The sequence below is a fragment of the Drosophila sulfurigaster genome, chromosome 2L (genome assembly GCF_023558435.1).
Source record: "Drosophila sulfurigaster albostrigata strain 15112-1811.04 chromosome 2L, ASM2355843v2, whole genome shotgun sequence".
Taxonomy (NCBI): Eukaryota; Metazoa; Arthropoda; class Insecta; order Diptera; family Drosophilidae; genus Drosophila; species Drosophila sulfurigaster.
Genome location: NC_084881.1, coordinates 352,578 through 373,887, shown reverse-complemented (window position 1 = coordinate 373,887; position 21,310 = coordinate 352,578). Strand labels below are relative to the sequence as shown.

The 21,310-nt window shown below is 34.3% G+C and overlaps 1 protein-coding gene across 1 annotated transcript; it reads left to right on the top strand.

Annotated features, from left to right (window-relative positions):
- The first annotated feature begins 3,413 nt into the window (after window positions 1–3,413).
- LOC133841360 (cullin-2) lies at window positions 3,414–7,653 on the top strand. Its single transcript, XM_062273779.1, is given in 10 exon segments — window positions 3,414–3,542; window positions 3,794–4,012; window positions 4,283–4,516; window positions 4,577–5,633; window positions 5,635–5,655; window positions 6,170–6,287; window positions 6,355–6,461; window positions 6,522–6,890; window positions 6,954–7,067; window positions 7,127–7,653. Coding segments are annotated over 9 exon segments (2,271 nt in total). The 5' UTR covers window positions 3,414–3,542; window positions 3,794–3,893; the 3' UTR covers window positions 7,259–7,653.
- Window positions 7,654–21,310: the final 13,657 nt, after the last annotated feature.

Genomic DNA, 21,310 nt, shown 5'->3' with positions numbered 1-21,310 from the left:
TCTCTCACACACACATCCAATATTAATATGAGAATGTATTGGTGCCGTCCCGTCCACTTATTTTACACACATTCATATGTACATATGTATGCATATATGTAGTGAATGTGAAACAGTAGTAGACAACCAAAAGTAATGAATCAAATTTAACACATACATACATACGTAAGTATGTATATACATATAAGAAATTAAAGGTAACAGAACTAGAAAATTTTACAAAACAAACATTTACTTACAAAAAAAAATTGTTCTTACATATTAAGTAGTACATATGTACAAGTGTGCGTATATTAGCCAAGTAGAATAATTTGCTTGCTTGCTGGATAAATTCAACGAATTGATAGAAAAACAAATTACATATGCATGTACATACGTATGAAGTTACACGCATTATCTGTATAAACTTTTTACTATAAAGTATTGATAGGATATTTTGTAGAACTTTTGATAATTTTCAACTTGCGTTTTTAAATGGCTTCAAGCCTGACAATCAACGAAGAAAATAAAATTTTAAAGTGTAAGCGATGATTGTTAAGTGAGAATCGTTTACGCCAATATTTAATTTGGTCTCCTATAAAAAGATGTTTACTAAATAGTAAAAATAAACAAAAGAAAAGAATTGTCACCATGTGTTTAATGTTATATTTTAAGTTACTACCTATAAATTTGACGTAAAATATTCTCTAATATGGGAAAAGTATACATATATAGAGTCCTTAATAAATTTAGATTTTACAAAAAGTAAAGAGTACTCATAAACAAATTATTTAAAATGGTTAAAATGGTACAATAAGCAATGCGTAAGTAACGTTGTCATAATTGTGTAATCTGGTTCCAATCGACACTGTATGTTTAGACTTTTACCAAAGCCCAACGAATGAAAATGAGCCATATTCACTAAATTATTCAAGTAAGCCAAATACAAAAAGTCTAAAAAAACAAAGGTATCCTAAAGTTTAAGAAGTGAGACACATTTGTAATTTTTTTGCTGGAATATAAGAACTATAGTTGTGTGTAGTAAAAATCGAGAAAAAATCGCACACTAAAATGTGAAAACAAATAAAATCATAAATGTATATTTACGCAAACAATTAATTCACGGTAAATAAAAATAATATATTCTTATAAAGGCGCGATTCTCAACCATAACAAATATCTTATTTTAGCTAGAGCTATTTAATTTGTCAGAATCGAGAAATAATGGGAAGAGCGTTTTTACCAAACAAAGTCAAAACATGATACATATGTATATCACACCATTTACATTTCGTTTTCTATATTCTGCCTAATACCATATTCACGCCAAGCACATTTGCTTGAAAGTTTGTGCGTGAAAATGCACGCAGGATCAAGAAGGATCGACGAACACCAAAATATACAAGAGAAAATAATCACATGCAATAACTGGGAATGGGAACTGAATGCAATGAATAAATATATTTCGTATATATTAATGAAACAATAAATTTTCAGAACGAATTGGTCTGTTTGATCGCCCCGATTTTATCCTAAAAGCCTATTAAAATACTTTCTTATTTCTTTGTTTAAAGCTCTGATATCCCTGAAATTCCAAACTTCGGTAGGACCTGAGATGGTGCTCCACCACCTCATGTAAAACTGCCAGGATTACGCATACTTTAACTAACAAGTGCAAGCTAATGCCTGACATTTTAATATAGTTATTGTTTTGCTCGATATGCTGCATTTAAAAATACTGCAAAGTACCGAACGTTATAAAAATGAATTCAATTTAAAGTGTCTAAATTTTTAAATGCACTAGCTTTGATATGGCACTTCTTGCAAAACAAATTCTTCAATCATGCGATTTTATGACGTGTTTGACCCAAAACTGCATTAGAGAGAAAACAGCTGTTTAGAGGGAAAAGGTAATGAACTCATGCAGTAAGAACATGAATATCAAATTGTATAGAAGCAAATCAAACAAAAATGATAAATATATGTTTATATATTTTTTATTTATCAATTGATTCTACCTATTTCCGTTTTCCATCTTACTAAGCAACTCGCTCTACAATGATCATACTTCTCTACAAAGATGTCGAATTGATCGCCTTGGCGATTTTCTTTTTTATTCTGTCTATTTCTTTTTAATTTTTTCAATTATTGCTTTTTTTCTAAGAACTGCAAAACATTTTAAATAATTTTAAGGAGCCTAAATTTGTAAATGAAATTATCAACTGATTTCGATCGATATCACTCTTTGTTCGAAAAGTATACCAACATATTAGCCAAAGTACTGCCATATTTTCACTCATTGCCGCATGATCAATCAGGATACACGAAGCCGCTTATGGTATGATGTAAGTCAACAAAATTTAAGAATGAATAATAAAAATCATTAGTGAAATTTGCATACCTCCACGCACTTTTATTATCGTTTTGTTTTGCTACATTAGGCCAAATTAAATCCCATCAGAAAAAACATTTTTTTTACAAATATTTTATTTATAAATATATATTTTTTACACAAATGTTCAAGGCCCACCTCAAACAAAGCTCACTACCCCACAATTTGAAAAACACGCACGCAAGGCTATGAAAATTACTACATATTTTTCTATGTACATTTACATTTATTATTTTAAGTTTTTTTGATTCTTTAATTACACTCTTTGACATAATTTAGATTTTAAAGTTTGTACACAATCGGAGCAGCTGTTTTTATTCAGAGCGGTCACTTGTTGCTGTGTAAACAGACTTGATTAAATGTGAAAAAATGGTGTGGCCATGGAAAGGGTATAATTACATGTGAACTGGTGAACATGTTTCATTCCGTCACAGAATAAATATACCGACAAATTTGTGCCGTTATTTTACATTTTTCAAGCATTTGAAAAAAAATAGGTTTATTTTTTGGAATTTCACATAAGATACATCTGATATATGTATGTATGCTCTGTTAATACAGCTACTAAGGTTTTTCACATTTCATAGTTTTTCCGCAGAAAAATGGGGCAACGGTAAATATTTAGTGTGGTTGCTCTAGGGCGAAATTAGTGCCCAAAATGTAAGCAAGCCTTTACCAGTAAATGAAAAATTCGTTACCCTTATTTAAATTTCAAAATTGTCGAACAATTAGTAGTTCAATTTGCTTAGCTTTGCACGCATTATTAGTATTATTATTTGTTGTGGTGAGTATTTTTTCGATTTCACCTCGATAAGATATCGACTTCAAAGATATACCGATATTTTCACATTTGTGGCCGATATGCGAAAAAGAGTTTTTATATGAGTTTTAATATCGAGCAATGTGATATTTTAAATATATAAAAAATAAAACCGAAAACAAACAATTTTTTTCTGGTGTAACAATAGGACATAATTCGATGCATAGTTTTGGTATTTTTTTTAAATAGTATATTTGTCAATTCAAGTTGAGGTCACGCTGAAGCAAAGTTATCTTGAAATGCACTGGCAACTCTGTCGCGTAACATAGGATTTCATTTTGGATAGTAAAAGAGTGGAAAAACTAAATTTTACGCATAATTAATTAGTTAATAGTATAATAAAAAGAGCGCGTAAGTTTTATTCCCTTCGTTGCATTTCAGTTATCTACAGTTTTAGAGGTCATTGTGGCGGCGGGTCAATCTTGAAGACGTTTGTCATTTGGCCAGGGACACTACTGATTATGCTGTAAAGCATCGTACGAGGAACTACGCAACTTTTGATATATTATATTAATAATTACATTGACAAATTGCTGTTTATGGTGACCTATATTTTCATAATTTTGCTTACTGATATAATTTGTATACAACTCTATTACTAGTTATTTATAATGTTGACCTATCCACTTGCCCGACAATCCAAACAGCACACATAAACACGTCCATCCAACACCCTCACACCACACCACATTACCAGCAAATATGTCACTTAAACCAAAAATAGTGGAATTTGTTGATGTTTGGCCCCGCTTGCGGTGCATTGCCGAGTCAGTGATAACATTAAGCAAAGTTGAACGAGCCGTGTGGAACACGAGCTTTAGGTAAGTGCCTTCCGTTATTTTAAGAGTGAATTGTAACGAAACTCCTTCAAAATTAATCAGAATTTAACTTACGAGAAACATTAAATTCAATGATCAATTATTACTTTTTAACCAAAAAGTGATTGATTTTTACATACGCGTGGAACAAATTGAGTTTGCCCCACTATTCTGCATGATTTGCCAAAAATGAGATTGTTCATATGTATATATTAAAAATAATTACTTATTACACGTACACACGCCATTGCTTATACACACTTGTGCGTTCAGTGACGTTTATACTCTATGCGTGGCACAGCCAGAACCGATGGCGGATCGACTCTACGGTGAGACGAAACACTTCTTAGAGTCTCATGTTCAGGATATGTTGGCCAAGAAAGTATTGACCGAACATGATTCAGACAATGCCAATAATACCAATAGCAGACCGGACCTGCTACAACGCTATTACTCTACTTGGATGGAATATAGCCAGGGCATCAAGTATTTACATCAGTTATACATGTAAGTAGACAATTTAATTAATTAATTACTTTTTACAGAAAATTCTTGCTTCTTATGCAGTTACTTAAACCAGCAACACATCAAAAAGCAAAAGATTACCGATACTGAATCATTCTATGGTAATCTGACCAGTGATGCAGCAGAGCAAATGGAAATTGGAGAACTTGGTTTAGACATTTGGCGATTGTATATGGTTGAGTATTTGGCCCAGGAGCTTGTGCGTCATATACTCGAAGGAATAGCAGCTGATCGGGCCAGCAATGGTACCCTTGACTCCCATCGCGTTCAAATCATTAATGGAGTCATTCATAGTTTTGTTGAGGTGCAAGATTATAAAAAGACCGGGTCATTGAAACTATACCAAGATCTGTTCGAGGCCCCCATGCTGGAGGCTAGCGGTGCCTACTACACGAACGAAGCAAACAAGCTACTGCAAAGATGCAGTGTATCGCAATATATGCAAGAAGTTATTAAAATACTCGACTATGAAAGTAGACGGGCCCAAAAGTTTTTGCACGTAAGCTCGTTACCTAAACTACGCAAGCAGTGCGAGGAAAAGTTTATCAACGATCGACTTGGCTTTATCTATTCGGAGTGTCGTGATATGGTGTCCGAGGAACGGCGCCAGGATCTGCGTAATATGTATATTATTCTGAAACCCATACCTGATAATTTGAAGTCTGAACTAATACAAACGTTTCTGGAGCACATCAAAAACGAGGGTTTAGAAACAGTCTATGCTTTGAAGGGCGAGAACATACATATTGCCTTTGTTGAGAATATGCTAAAGGTACATCATAAGTACCAGGAGTTAATAGCTGATGTTTTTGAGAATGACTCGCTATTCCTGAGCGCGTTAGATAAAGCTTGTGCCAGCGTCATTAATCGTCGTCCCACCGAACGACAACCGTGTCGTAGTGCTGAGTATGTGGCAAAATACTGTGATACTCTGTTGAAAAAATCGAAAACCTGCGAAGCTGAAATCGATCAGAAACTCACGAATAATATTACTATATTTAAATACATTGAGGATAAGGATGTCTATCAAAAGTTTTACAGCAGACTGTTGGCCAAGCGACTTATACATGAACAAAGTCAAAGCATGGATGCTGAGGAGGGGGATGATTAATCGATTAAAGGTAAATTATATGCAAATATTTGTATGCCATAAATTAAAGAAATTACAATTTTAAATTATTTAAGCACAACTATTATTGTAAATTAGGATTTGACGGTTTTGATTCATTATGACAAGCAAAGAAATAATGCTTTTACATCAAATCGAAAATTTCAGGAGTTTGCGAATTATTTTGATAAAATTATTTTAATTTACTAAAAAAAATGTACAAGATTTAGAAAAAAATTCGAAAAGTGCGAAATTGCCATTGCCATTCACTTATTTTGCTGTGATTTGTACCTTATACAGAGTATTGAATTACTTTTAGCATGAATGATGAAAATGAAAACCATAATTCCTAGCAAATGATTGTCTTGCATTGATTTTACATCAGTATTAAATTTTCATGTGGATTTGGAATCAAGTGGAAATATGCACACATAAATCCCTAATTTTGGCATTATTTCTGGAAACGCTTATATACCTTTCGAAATCTTGCTAATAAATATTAATATTGATTACGGCTATATTTGCAGCAAGCTTGTGGCTATGAGTTCACAAATAAGCTACACCGCATGTTTACTGATATTTCAGTCTCTACAGATCTGAACAACAAGTTCAACAATCATTTAAAGGATAAGGATATAGATCTCGGTAAGTCCCTTATTAGGTTGTACATCTATTGAAAGTGTTGTTTATTAACGATCTTTTCTTTTAAAAGGAATTAACTTGTCTATTAAAGTGCTTCAAGCTGGCGCTTGGCCCTTGGGCTCAACACAAGTCATTCCATTTGCTGTGCCACAGGAATTTGAAAAATCAATTAAAATGGTGTGTTAATAATACATTTTTATTTGTATGTATTTACCTTAACAATTTCATATTCCCCAGTTTGAAGATTACTATCACAACTTATTTAGCGGTCGTAAACTAACTTGGCTGCATCACATGTGTCATGGCGAATTAAAGCTAAGTCATGTGAAAAAATCGTATATTGTGACAATGCAAACGTATCAAATGGCAATAATATTGCTATTTGAGACCTGTGACACTTTAAGTTGTCGTGAGATACAGAACACACTGCAGCTGAATGATGAAACATATCAGAAACATATGCAGCCAATGATCGAGTCTAAACTGCTGAACGCCAGCTCAGAGAATCTCTCAGGTGACACGCGGATCGAGTTGAACTTTGATTACACAAATAAACGAACAAAATTTAAGATAAGTTCGTCGCTACAAAAGGAAACTCCTCAAGAGGTAAATTTATGTTTCATTAATTGGGCAATGGCTTTAAATTAACATTTGTCTGTTATTTTTTAGGTGGAACATACAATAAATTCTGTGGACGAGGATCGAAAACTTTTCCTACAAGCTGCCATCGTGCGAATTATGAAAGCCCGCAAAGTGTTAAAGCATAATGCACTGATACAGGAGGTTTGTGAATACATCAAAACATAATATATTTTTTGGTTTTACATTTTTCTGTTTTGCAGGTTTTATCATTATCGAAAGTTAGTTTTACACCAAACATTGCGATGATAAAAAAATGCGTGGAATCATTAATTGATAAACAATATATAGAGCGTACGCCCAATTCTGGAGACGAGTATAGCTATATGGCTTAAACTGCTTTAAACGGACGACAGCTACTATAGATTACTTATTCAAACTCTTTACTAATTGAATTTAAAATAGAACTAACCACATAATTATATTACTTGTATAAAAATCTTCTCCAAGGCATATTTTGTTTATAGAAAAAAATTCATGACACCATTACATAAACAAACTATCAACATCCAACAAAAATTGAGTATATTTATAAATTAACTTAAGCTTCAATGCGAAAAGCTTACCAGTTTTTTAATATATCTCTTATATAATTCTGCTTGTAAGTGCAAGTTTTAATATATTTCTTATTTCATTTTTAACCTTCGATGCTGTTAATTAGTTCATTAAATCTTAGACGTTAAAGTTGTCCAAAAAGGCTTAAGCTATTAAAGAAAAATTCTTAATGATTTCCAGCAGTTTTCTTAATTATTTATTGTATATGTATATTCAAATTGGTACATAAATAGTCAAAACGATAGTGCCATGACTAATACAGAGTATGTAGTACTTACTAAACTGAAAATATTTGTTTATTTTGCTCGTCCCCGAAATTTATATCGATTTCGTAATCAGTTATTAATTGACTGAACCTTTTAAACAATTTGTGTAGTGAATTCAGAATGCGGAAGTCTGATAATCCTAATAACCTGTTCGAATAATCAAAATAACTATTTTTGAAACTAGATGATATTATTCTTAATTTAAATTACCAATAAGGCCCACTTGCAAGCAGTTCATAACACGGATAAGGCTCCTATGTAAATATGATCCCTTAATCCCAATGTAAGCATAGATACAGTTAAATATAATAGAGTTTAATGTATTTATACATATGTCTTATCTTTGTTAATACTAAACATGTCAGAAACCTACAGTCGAGTGAGCATTTTCAATAAAAGCAAAAATGTTCGAAAAATGTATTTTCGTTAAAATATACATAAAAAAACGTTATTTTGTACATCGTCATACCCTTACATTTAAAATTAACCGATTAACAATTTATATGAGATTGTTGAAACCTATTAGGGCCCGACAGCTGGAGTAGATTTTTGTAATATTCATAAAATAATTTCTAAAATATCTTTTAAGCTTTTTATATGATCGCAAAATTTTTCGGAATTATATTATAGACATATCAATATACGATATACATGTAACCGGGCTGCTGGCGGGAAAGGCTATGCATTGTCGAGGCCCTTAACCTCTTAACCGATGGGACGAAAATGGTTGAAAGAGTCGGTGCGGCCGTATACTGCCCCAACCCGGTTTCCAAGCACTCTTACAAACTTACTGATCATTGCAGCATCTTCCAAGCGGAAGTTTTCGTCATTGGCAATTTTGCAGAAGTGGCTCGAGGTATACAATATAACTGCAACTCCACTAACATCTTTGATGACAGCCGAGCTGCTATAAGATCTATGTTTTTCGTTGTGATGTCCAAGGTTTTCCTGGAGAATTGAAGAGCAATAGAATCGCTGAAAACAGCTGCGATCGTGTACATCTATTGGATCGCAAGTTCCCAGGACATCGATCCCAATGAGATCGCAGACACCCTTAAAAAAGTGAGGGTAGGGGGCTCTATATCAGAAACATGTGTAACGTGTAATGTAATGTACTGTATGACTGAGGCAAAGATACATACCTTATACCTGCACATCCGCGGACACCTACTCGTCTACGCTCCGCCCCTAGTAGGGGCAGCCGGTTCTACCTACCTACCTACCTGACATGTCTCATAGGCTCTGATATCTAGGTGTTCATACGGAGAGATTGTCAAACGTATGAATTAAGAATATATTTTTTTATACTTATTATCTGACTAAAGACTAAGCTTAAATTCTTTTGTAATACTATATAACAAAGAGGTCGTAGTCCATTTTATACCTCCTATAATTGCAATATTTATTGGCAAATTTGCAGCGCATCCTATAGACAAATATGCATGCAGTATCTTTTGGCGATAACTTCTAGATTTCGGATAAATTATAGGTATATAATGTTCTTCTGAATTGAACGATTTGATACCATTTATAATGGTAAACAGTAACAGTAAAAACAAATAAAATTAAAAGCAATGTAATCTTTTGTTCACTTTGGCGCATATTAAAAAAAAGTTTTAATTGATTAACGATAAACAGGTAACTATTTACAGCTAACAATTATGTCATCAAAATTATTTATGTGTAGATATATGGCGAATTTAAGATTTAGAATTTTTTTAATTATCTTAAAATCTATGGCATTGTTATCTCTAACAATTGTAATTTTTTTGTTTGAAATTTCGTATAAGCAAAAGTTTTTAATTAAAACAAATGTATTAATAATGTTGAAATCCAATAAATTTAGAAATTCAATTAGCTTCGGAACAGCAACACTTTTTGTATAGAAAAGGGGCTGTCCATATATTACGTAATCACGTTTTCTGCGATTTTTGACCCCCTCCCCCCCTGGTCATCAAAAGTAATCAATTGATGAACACCCTCCCCCCCTAACAATGATTACGTAATCACAAAAAAAGAAAAATATGAAAATTTGTTCTTTTAATCTGTGTTTTCAAAAGAAGATTCCAGCCAATCTTTAATATTTTTTATTATCGGAAGTTGGCTTGTCAAAATCTCTTTATATCCGCAGGTATCATCTTAGTCTTCGTCGTCTACATAGTCCTCGTCAAGCCATTCGAGGTCTTCACATCCTTCGTATGACTGAATTACTAGGCATTCTCCCTATCGCCGTCCAGCCACACGGTAAAAGGGTTTCTTTGATTTCCAATCAAAGCTTACAGCTACATTTATATGAATTATTGCATTCGGTACTTATCGACAGATTAATCGTCGCTAAACCAATTTTTGAATAAATACTTTTAACAACAAAATTTTTATAAAATGATTACGTAATCATTGTCCAAGAAGCCTCCCTCCCCATGTAATCAAACATAATCTTTTCCTTGACCCCCTCCCACCACCTAAGTGATTACGTAATATATGGACAGCCCCAAAGGTTAAATATTAGTGAACTAGAGCAAGTTCGTGGAAAAACATCACCATATCGGTAGGTAAAATCTTTGAGTGGACACTAAACGCACCTAATTAACTTTATAGCCACGTTTACATCAGCTTTGACATCGAATCGTGAGTTCAGCTCAATATAAGAACTTAAATACGGATATGAATCTAAATGGGTTTCTACACTTACTGAGCGTTGGTTTAATTGGAAGCGCAACGATGATCAGAAAAAGAAAAAGCTTGTGTCTTTTCGTAACTAAACATCAAAGTGTCTCAGTTGTTTGGTATATTTAAGCTAGTATGTGAGAGTGCGTTTATTCTAATTCCATTAGGTGTCACATGTCGACGTCCCCATTGAGTGCGAAGTGAGTTGAAATTGATCGTAAAATGAGATCCATGAAAATGCTTCCATGAACCTTTCCGTCCTGATAAATTTAATATTTGTAGTAGTCACGATTTTTTAAAATGTATTTGTTTGTACAAGACGTGTGATTATTGTTAAGGAATTGAGCAAGCATAAGTGTGTGACTTGGGCCCCGTTGGCATTCTGTATTTTTATACCCGCTACCTTTGTGCCGGCAGGAAATGTATGCAACATGTAAAAAGAGGCATCTCCGACCCTATAAAGTATATATATTCTTGATCAGCGTCAACAGCCGAGACGATATAGCCATGTCCGTCTGTCCGTATGAACACCTAGATCTCAGAGACTATAAGAGATAGAGCTATAATTTTTTTTTCGACAGCATTTGTTATGTTTGCACGCAGATCAAGTTTGTTTGAAATTTTTGCCACGCCCACTTCCGCCCCCGCAAATCAAAAAAATCTTATAACAAGTGTAATTTTAAAGCTAGAGCTACGAGTTTTGGTGTATACTATAATTACTGTAGTAGTTATGATTCCTGAAAATGGTTGCGATCAGATAAAAATTGTGGAAGTTATTAAAGAAATACATTTGTATGGGCAAAAACGCCTACTTACTAGGGGTCTGAGTTGCTTTGGCCGACAATCTGGCACATTGTGCCGTTTATGGTATATTCTGAATGGGGTATATCGATATACCAAACATACCATTTGGTATGTTTTTAGTATTTTTTTTAGTATTTTCGGTATATTTTGAAAATGATACCGCAATATTTTGCCTTTATTAACAATGGGTAGCGGGTATCTCACAGTCGAGCACACTCGACTGTAACTTTTTTACTTGTTATATTTGGAAACAGGTATTCTCCCGCAGCTTTTTTCAGACGAAACACTTTAACCCCAGTAATATTCAGCATCAATGTTATTTTGAACTTCAAGCCCATGTTGACAAAAATCCAGCATTGCGTGAGCTCGCCATTCCTCGTCTAATTTTTGTGCTGTCACAAATTTATAAAGGAGAGGAAATCAAAAAATGTAAAAATCCCCGCATTTTCCCCACATAATGTCAATCCCCAATAAATCCCCAATCAACTTAAAATTCCCCGCACTTTGGGGAATTCCCCACAAATTGGCAACGCTGATCTGTATGCATAGAGGCACTGCGATAGCTCTATTGCATTGTGCCAGCAAGCGATTTTTCGACGAAAATTAAAGTTTTAAAGCTAGGTTCTTCAAATTTGGTACATATGATAGTGTCGATGCACATAAAAATATATCTAAGTTTCCTAGCCGCCCATATGAGATAGGTTTCCTCTTATTGATACTTGTAAGCTAATAAATAATGCTCGTTAAATTCAAAAAAATTTATTTAATTAATTTGTTTAACACTTAACCTTAATATTAATAAATAAGAAATAAAAATGCATTCAAAATGACTATAAATAAGCATTTTTCATTTAAAAATATTCCTAACAGTCATCTTCTACATTAATTTTTATTGAAAACGGATTGCTAGCATCACAATCGGGAACATAGTTATTATTGTTCATGTTACAAGAATATAGCATGTTTGGTGATTCCAAAAGTTTGATTACGTCTGCTGGTAGGGGTAGTTTATTTTGCTGACCCAATCTTTTTGTTAGATACATAGATGCTCGACCCAAGAGGATCTGAGGAATCCATTGCTCTGTGAAAAACGTCTGCCATGTTGTTCTGCCGTGTATTCTTTCGAGCATGTAACCTCCAGTCACTCTTATAGTATTTGATGCGAGCCTCTGAGGCGTTCTCGCCGAGAACACCTAATGGAAGGATTGATACTTCTATTATTTGGTAGCCGTGAATTAACACTTTATGGACTGTTGCCGACATTGGAAACCATTGAAACAAGGACATATATAGTGTTATGGTTTTCTAACAATATTTTTTAGGTGGCAAGAAATGGCAATTAAAATATTGTTAAAATATGCAATGAGAATTTCATTAAGACCTAGGATTTCAGCTAGTAACTTAGGTTGTGCAAACGGAGGGCGTTTGCTGTATTGCTGTAGTTGGTATTTCCATTGCCATTCTTCTTAGGCCTTTCCACATGTAAGGCCATAGCATTCCACATCTGCTTCTGAATCGTCTTTTTTTGTTTCGCAATTTATTTTTTTCCATTTTCATCTCTCACTTGCCATTTTTTAAGTTTCAGTCTGTATGCAATTTTAAGAACGAAATCAAAGAAACGATTCCAACCATGTAGAGGACTTATGCCATATTTTAATGCTTCATGTCTTGGCTTAAATTTTGGTGAGTCTATTTGAACATTTTCCATGTAGACTTTTGGACTCGCTCCACATATCGGACACAATTGGCAAGATTTGGTTTCAGTCAAAATGTTTAAAGCCTTTCCATCTAAAAGTGTCATTCGAAGATCATATTTCACTGAAATTGATTTTCCATTTACAACGGAGCAGATATATGAAGACAAATCTTTTATTTGACTATCCAAATTTGTTTCTCACCAACAAGTATTGCCAAGCTACTTAAATATATATTCGTACATTTGAATTATACGGCATCTAGTGTGGTCTAGAAGACTGCAGCGGAACTTCAGCAACTGACTCGGTTACATTAATATCAAAAGGTCTACATATTGACTTAGCTTCTCTGACTTTGTTGTAAGCAGGAAAATGTTCACAAGATCGGGAAATGCTGAGCTCGCGAAAGTTGTTGTACTCACTTTTAGTCAATGAATTTTCAAGCAGATATGCTAAAGCTTCATCCTCCGTTAGTCGAACTGAGTCATTTTTCTGAGAAAATAATTGTTTCTAGCCTTATTAGGGTCACTCGGAGTAAGAAATGTATTTTTCAACACAAGGGCTGTATGTTTCTCGTTCGTTTTTTTCGGCCGAAACTGTGGCGAAAAGCACAAGAAAAGATGTGTTGTGACCCTGATTAACAGCTAAATCGGATTCCACTTATGTTTTCTGACGGGGACCGGCGTTAACATATTCAATGGGTGGGCGTCAACTGGTCTTAATGTTGACGGCTTTGGATATGAAGACAAGAATGAACTTACTGTTATAGCCATATTGGACAGAAGCCATTCGGTATGCTTTTTCTTAAATCTGGCAATACTTCTGTTACATTTTGCCAAGTTCTTATGTATGTAATGAAAGCTTCTCACTTTGGTGTTAATTTCCTCCTTTTTTCTTCGTGCTTAAGTCGAATTCTTTCAGTTCATCATAAATCCAACTCGAAACGGCAGATGCGCTACGATTGTTTGGTATATAGATATCAAGCAGTTGCTCATAGGCGAACTCAACCACATCTACAACATGTGGGATTTATAAATATCGGTACAAAATGGAGCAAAAAAGATTAATAAAACAAGTAAGAAAGCTACAGTCGAGTGTACTCGACTGTGAGATACCCGCTACCCATTTTGAATAAAAGAAATATATTTTGCGGTATTTTCTCAAAATATACCGAAAATACTAAAAAATACTAAAAATATACCAAATGGTATATTTGGTATATCGATATAGTACACCATTCAAAATATACCTTAGACGGCACAATTTTCAGCCAAAGCAACTAAGACTCCTAGTAAGTAGGCGTTTTCGCCCATACAAAAGTATTTCTTTAATAACTTCGACAATTTTTATTTGATCGCAACCAAATTTTCAGAAATCATAAATACTATAGTTATTAATGTATATACCAAAATTCGGAAGCTTTAAAATTACGCTTGTTATTCGATTTTCTTGATTTGCGGGGGCGGAAGTGGGCGTGGCAAAAATTTGAAACAAACTTGATCTGCGTGCAAACATAACAAATGCTGTCGAAAAAAATTATAGCTCTATCTCTTATAGTCTCTGAAATCCAGTGTTTCATACGGACAGACGGGCAGACACACAGACGGACAGACGGACATGTCTAGATCGTCTCGGCTGTTGACGCTGATCAAGAATTTATATACTTTATAGGGTCGGAGATGCCTCCTTCTACCTGTTACATACATTTCCTGCCGGCACAAAGTTATATACCCTATGGGTAGCGGGTATAATTAGATTATATACACTGTGCACTTTAACAAAGTCTTTTTTAATACAAATATTCTACATACCTTTGTCTTTCTTTTCCATAATTTTAATGAAAATTGCTTAAGTCACAAAAATTTTGGCACGCTCGCAAGTAAACAAAATTTTTACAGCGCTTTTTAGTTTCGCACGCATGCAATCAAACAGCTGACTATGCAGGGCTGCCAAAATTTCAGGGATGCATCAAAACAATTAAAATATTTTGATTCATTTTAGTCAAAGTATACACTATTCTATTTATTCTTAAAATAGGTTTACTTTCTATGAAGAATTTGAATTTTCGTAGAAAAATGGGCTAGCTGGCCCAATGTGTATTGGTAGAGTGCAAGCATGTGCGTGTTGTGGTACTCGGGGTACTCGGGTTCAAGCCCGCTCGGGGTAAAAACTTTTCTTTTTTTAACCACCCAGTCGGTGGTGGTCGTGTTCAAATCCCGATCGAGAATACATGCATATTTCTTTTTTTCTTTTTAACACTAGATTTACCGTGAAATTTTTATACTTATTTATACCAACACCAGTCATTTTGACTGGAAAAAAACGTTTTGAGTGTGTAAATTGTGTGTGCTGTAATGTTTTAAATAATTCATAAATAGTATTGATAAAATTTTAATTGTTACAGTTCTTCCTTTCATGGTAAAAGGCTCCAGTAGACTCATTACTACAAATTCACTGAGGGGTGTTGACAAATTTCGTATTTCATCTTGTTCATCTACTGTAATATTTGCTCCTTGTTTGCAAGAGTTTTGGCTGTTGACAATAAATTTATTCCAAACAGTTGACACTAACGCAAATTTATCAGTTTGCAAGCGTTGACTCCTTTCATTTCTTTTATCGAATCGAATGAAACGTAATATTTCTGTAAAGTCATGTCTGTTTATAGTTTTAGAATAAAATTCAGAAACCCATTTCTGGTTCCATAAGTATGACAGCTTAAATTCCTTAGCTTCGTATGCACCTCGTGCATACAGTTTTCCAATGAAAGCTTTCAGTTTATCTTGTGAAATTGTCCATTCCTGCTCTGAAACTCTTGAAGCTTCTAATTCGGTGCAAGTTTTGATATGGTCTAATATATATTAGTCAATCAATAGTAAAAAGGCACTGATTTGGCTTCTCTTACATTATATTTCTTTCATATGCTGTAGGCCCAGATAAGTATTTGAATATGCAAAGACTTGGTAACCTTCCTACAACACCTCCTTCTTTTATATTTTTCCAAATAGTTCCAATTGCAGAAACTTCAAATTGTGCATCATCCACGCTTTGATTATCTTCTTCAGCAATGCACTATGGGCAAAAAGTCGCAAAGTGCGGCATTTTTACATTTTTTTTGTGTTTGGTATCATTAAATTGACTTTATTTTTTGAATTAGAATACTTCAAGAATACTGAAACATATTTTTAAAAAATTTTAGACTTCGTTGGTAATTTGTTATTCGCCCATATTTAAAGACTATGGACCCTCTAAAAAAAAAATTGTTGGGAAAATTTTGTGATTTTTTCTGTCAATTTTATATTCAAATATTAAATCAAAGAAAAAAGTTTGAATATGGAATTTAATCGTCAAGGTATGTAATATTAATTATTGGCACTAAATTTGTAGTACATGTGAAATATTGTCCAATCGTGCAATGTGTTGTTTTTAGGTCCCTGGTAACAAATGTATTTGTGTTTCTGTGGAGTGTAACTAGTGCGTCTAGGCCGGTCGAGGCAATATTAAAGCTGAATGTTATTAACCAAACTGTTAACAATCAAATAGTGATTAACATGGTTGCCCGTTTTTGCCCGATTTACGGCAATACTCAATGTTGCAGTTGTATTTACGTCTTATTTTTCAACGTTGCTTGATTTTTGGAGCAAAAACCAAAAACTGCTGTGAAGCAGTTTGTTTTGCAAAATATCGATGAAAATTAATTAAGTGATGTTCAGGAAATCTTAATAAAAGATAAGCTTATTCAGTTTTTTGGATTGAATTACACTAATTTACGAAAATGCAACAGAAAAGCCTGCGCAATGGCTTGCATCCTCGTTCATAATTGAGTTTCTTAAGGTGATGTTCCACGCGTAAAGTCTGGACGTAAACGATTGACGTATACTTAGGCAGGACCAAGGTTATAGTGAAAATTAGCATTTGAACTAGTCTATGAAACAGAAAAGTCAATGCTATTGTTGCATGACGTTTTGAAAAGTTTTTATATAATTTTAATTGCTACATAATGTGAGTTTGAGGTATGCCCATCAAAAGTTAAAGTGGGTACTTGATGTACTTATACGTTAATACTTATAAGTGGTATCCAATGTCTCAAATTTTGCATAAAGTACTAGTACATTGGCACCAAATTATGGAAACCTCCGTACTTCTTCTAGGAGCTCTCCGTGAAAATGTGTCAGAAGAGCGCAACAAATTGTACAAACTCGATATGTTTTCTCATGCAAGGAAAAACTGCCGCCTGAATACTATATCATATGTGCATTTGATTCCTCTGACCCACTGCTTTCAACTATAAATCTAAAGGAAGGCCAAAGATTAAACTATAAAAAAGCCTACCAAGAGATGTTATAGCTCTTTTGGAATCTCCTGATATTGAGCCTCCAATAACATGGGCATGTGTAGACAATAATGATAATCAGTTAGAAGAAGGCGGAGATAATGAACTCGAAATTTTCGGGCAAAGTTCCCTGGAGTTGGAGGAAGAGCTTTGTGAAGAATAAATTAATAACTGGGCACCAAGGTATGGAGTCACAAAACATAATATTGGGCTCTAATTAATTTTTGATTTAATTTTGCATGGATCCAAATCAAATTTAAAATGCGAATTTGCTAAAAATATATTAATTTAATAAATTTAGTTTAATTTTGTTAAATATATTACATTAAAATATTTTAAAACAAATTTTTAGAAAAAAAAAATGGAAAATTATAACCTCATGGTAAGGTGGGCGGGAAGAAAGACGTGGTCCAATTGAAAAAAGAAAAAATCCGAAATTCGATCTTTACTTTTTAGGTATATGTACAAAGTTTTATGTTTCTATTTTTTGACTATTTCTGACTATTTGCCCATAATGCAATGGAAGGAGACCGCATACACATTTGTTTTTGTAAATTGAGCAAGGGAACACTGTCTTCTTCATCGCTAGACTTTCTCCATTATTTTCATCATAACTGCTCTCAATATGGAAACTGTTGTTACAATTATTATGTTGCTCACGCTGCCACCACCGTACTTAACTGCTGGCGCAAGGTTATGCATATCAAGGGCTGTGCCAGGTTTGCGCCACTCAAATTTTCGCCCTTTTATGTCAAATTGCTCCAATAATTGAAAATAATTTTGTTCCAAAAGGCTAAAGGCTCTTGGATGTATTTTTTGTAAAATCAAAGCGCTTCGCTTTACTGAAGGGTGATATGAGAATCTTCTTCCGCGCAACACAGGCATGAAAGTCCTACTTTTTGGAAAATTTTATCATGTAAATCCTTCTTATAGTGCTCCTTTATGTCCTGACCAATTTTTGCGGCAGTTGACCCAGGATTACGCCTCACCGACATCAAAATCTCCCGCTCTTCTCGATCGGTCAGCTTTGGAGGCCTACCAGAATGTGGCTTTGATTGAACTGTGCCGGTTTGATTCCAATTTTTTTTGGACTTTTTTAATCATAGAATGCGTTTTAAAAACAAATTTGACAATTTCCCGCTGAGATTTCCCTTTTTGGTCCAGTTTGACGAACAGTTTCCTCCCTCGGGAGCAATTTTGGATGAGTGGATCGAAATACCACCAGAATTCAACAAAAATTGGTTTAATCAATGCCAAAACGCTTGATTGGCACAATAAACCTTCCTATTTATCCTACCTCGTACTAATTTTTGTAATATTTTATTAATAAATGGCTTTTTTTAAACTAATTTAAGTTTGTACGCAGACTTTTTCTGATTCGAAAAGAGTTGTATTTTTTGTTTTTTGATTTTAATTAAAAAAGTTGCTGATGGAAATAATTGGAGACTGGTTATAATTTTTCATAATAGATATGTTGTTAATTTAAAAAAAAAATAAAGCCAATATCTTCAATACAACTATTTTTATTTAACATCAAAGTTGCGCGTTAAGTTTGTACGCAGACTTTTTCTGCTTAGTGTATATATATATACTCATATAAAACATGCGTATATAGATTGGTAAATAAATACATATGAACCACCCGAACGCGTTACCTGAAAAAAAAAGTTGTCCTTTACGCCGTAGTGGCCATTTGTTGTTTCGCTCGTCCTGCTGCGTGATCTTTGATCTTGTTCCTTTGCCATTTTGTCTAAATATTTGTATGTTATTTGTAAAATAAAAATAAATAAATTAAATGTTAGTGATTAAGAAAAATTCATGAATTATATATTAGTACTTACGATGAACATGGTTGTGTAAGTTTCTCAGCATGGAAGGGAGGGGGAATTCCACAGCACTACGCCGGATGAGGAGCAGCCACTGATATAGTGGCCAACGCAAAGGGAGATGGCGCCGATGTGGCCATCTCAGGCAGGGTGGGTACGCCAGGGTCCAGCTGTGGCCCTATTCAAACACAAATGGATCAGTGAGTTGTATATTATGGTCGTTTTCTTTACTTACCGTCGTCAACAGTTTGTTTTTGAATTTCCTTTTTGTTTAGCGCAATTTTTAATTGCGCGGCAGCTGTTTTGTTTTTCTGTTAGTGGTGTGTTTTTCTGTTAAAAAACAGCTGTTAATATCGGTGGACTTATCGATTGTGCGGACTGCGGGCCAGGGATGGAACTCCACCTGAGTACCGATGAGCCAGCCGGCGCGGCCCCAGGGAAGACAACCAGTCCGAAACAACTTTGACTAAAATGAATCAAAATATTTTAATTGTTTTGATGCATCCCTGAAATTTTGGCAGCCCTGCATAGTCAGCTGTTTGATTGCATGCGTGCGAAACTAAAAAGCGCGGTAAAAATTTTGTTTACTTGCGAGCGTGCCAAAATTTTTGTGACTTAAGCAATTTTCATTAAAATTATGGAAAAGAAAGACAAAGGTATATAGAATATTTGTATTAAAAAAGACTTTGTTAAAGTGCACAGTGTATATAATCTAATTATACCCGCTACCCATAGGGTAGAAGGGTATTATAACTTTGTGCCGGCAGGAAATGTATGTAACAGGTAGAAGGAGGCATCTCCGACCCTATAAAGTATATAAATTCTTGATCAGCGTCAACAGCCGAGACGATCTAGACATGTCCGTCTGTCCGTCTGTGTGTCTGTCCGTCTGTCCGTATGAAACACTGGATCTCAGAGACTATAAGAGATAGAGCTATAATTTTTTTTTTCGACAGCATTTGTTATGTTTGCACGCAGATCAAGTTTGTTTCAAATTTTTGCCACGCCCACTTCCGCCCCCGCAAATCAAGAAAATCGAATAACAAGCGTAATTTTAAAGCTTCCGAATTTTGGTATATACACTAATAACTATAGTATTTATGATTTCTGAAAATTTGGTTGCGATCAAATAAAAATTGTCGAAGTTATTAAAGAAATACTTTTGTATGGGCAAAAACGCTTACTTACTAGGAGTCTTAGTTGCTTTGGCTGAAAATTGTGCCGTCTAAGGTATATTTTGAATGGTGTACTATATCGATATACCAAATATACCATTTGGTATATTTTTAGTATTTTCGGTATATTTTGAGAAAATACCGCAAAATATATTTCTTTTATTCAAAATGGGTAGCGGGTATCTCACAGTCGAGTACACTCGACTGTAGCTTTCTACTTGTTTTATTAATCTTTTTTGCTCCATTTTGTACCGATATTTATAAATCCCACATGTTGTAGATGTGGTTGAGTTCGCCTATGAGCAACTGCTTGATATCTATATACCAAACAATCGTAGCGCATCTGCCGTTTCGAGTTGGATTTATGATGAGCTGAAAGAATTCGACTTAAGCACGAAGAAAAATGAGGAAATTAACACCAAAGTGAGAAGCTTTCATTACATACATAAGAACTTGGCAAAATGTAACAGAAGTATGGCCAGATTTAAGAAAAAGCATACCGAATGGCTTCTGTCTAATATGGCTATAACAGTAAGTTCATTCTTGTCTTCATATCCAAAGCCGTCAACATTAAGACCAGTTTGACGCCCACCCATTGAATATGTTAACGCCGGTCCCCGTCAGAAAACATAAGTGGAATCCGATTTAGCTGTTAATCAGGGTCACAACACATCTTTTCTTGTGCTTTTCGCCACAGTTTCGGCCGAAAAAAACGAACGAGAAACATACAGCCCTTGTGTTGAAAAATACATTTCTTACTCCGAGTGACCCTAATAAGGCTAGAAACAATTATTTTCTCAGAAAAATGACTCAGTTCGACTAGCGGATGATGAAGCTTTAGCATATCTGCTTGAAAATTCATGACTAAAAGTGAGTACAACAACTTTCGCGAGCTCAGCATTTCCCGATCTTGTGAACATTTTCCTGCTTACAACAAAGTCAGAGAAGCTAAGTCAATATGTAGACCTTTTGATATTAATGTAACCGAGTCAGTTGCTGAAGTTCCGCTGCAGTCTTCTAGACCACACTAGATGCCGTATAATTCAAATGTACGAATATATATTTAAGTA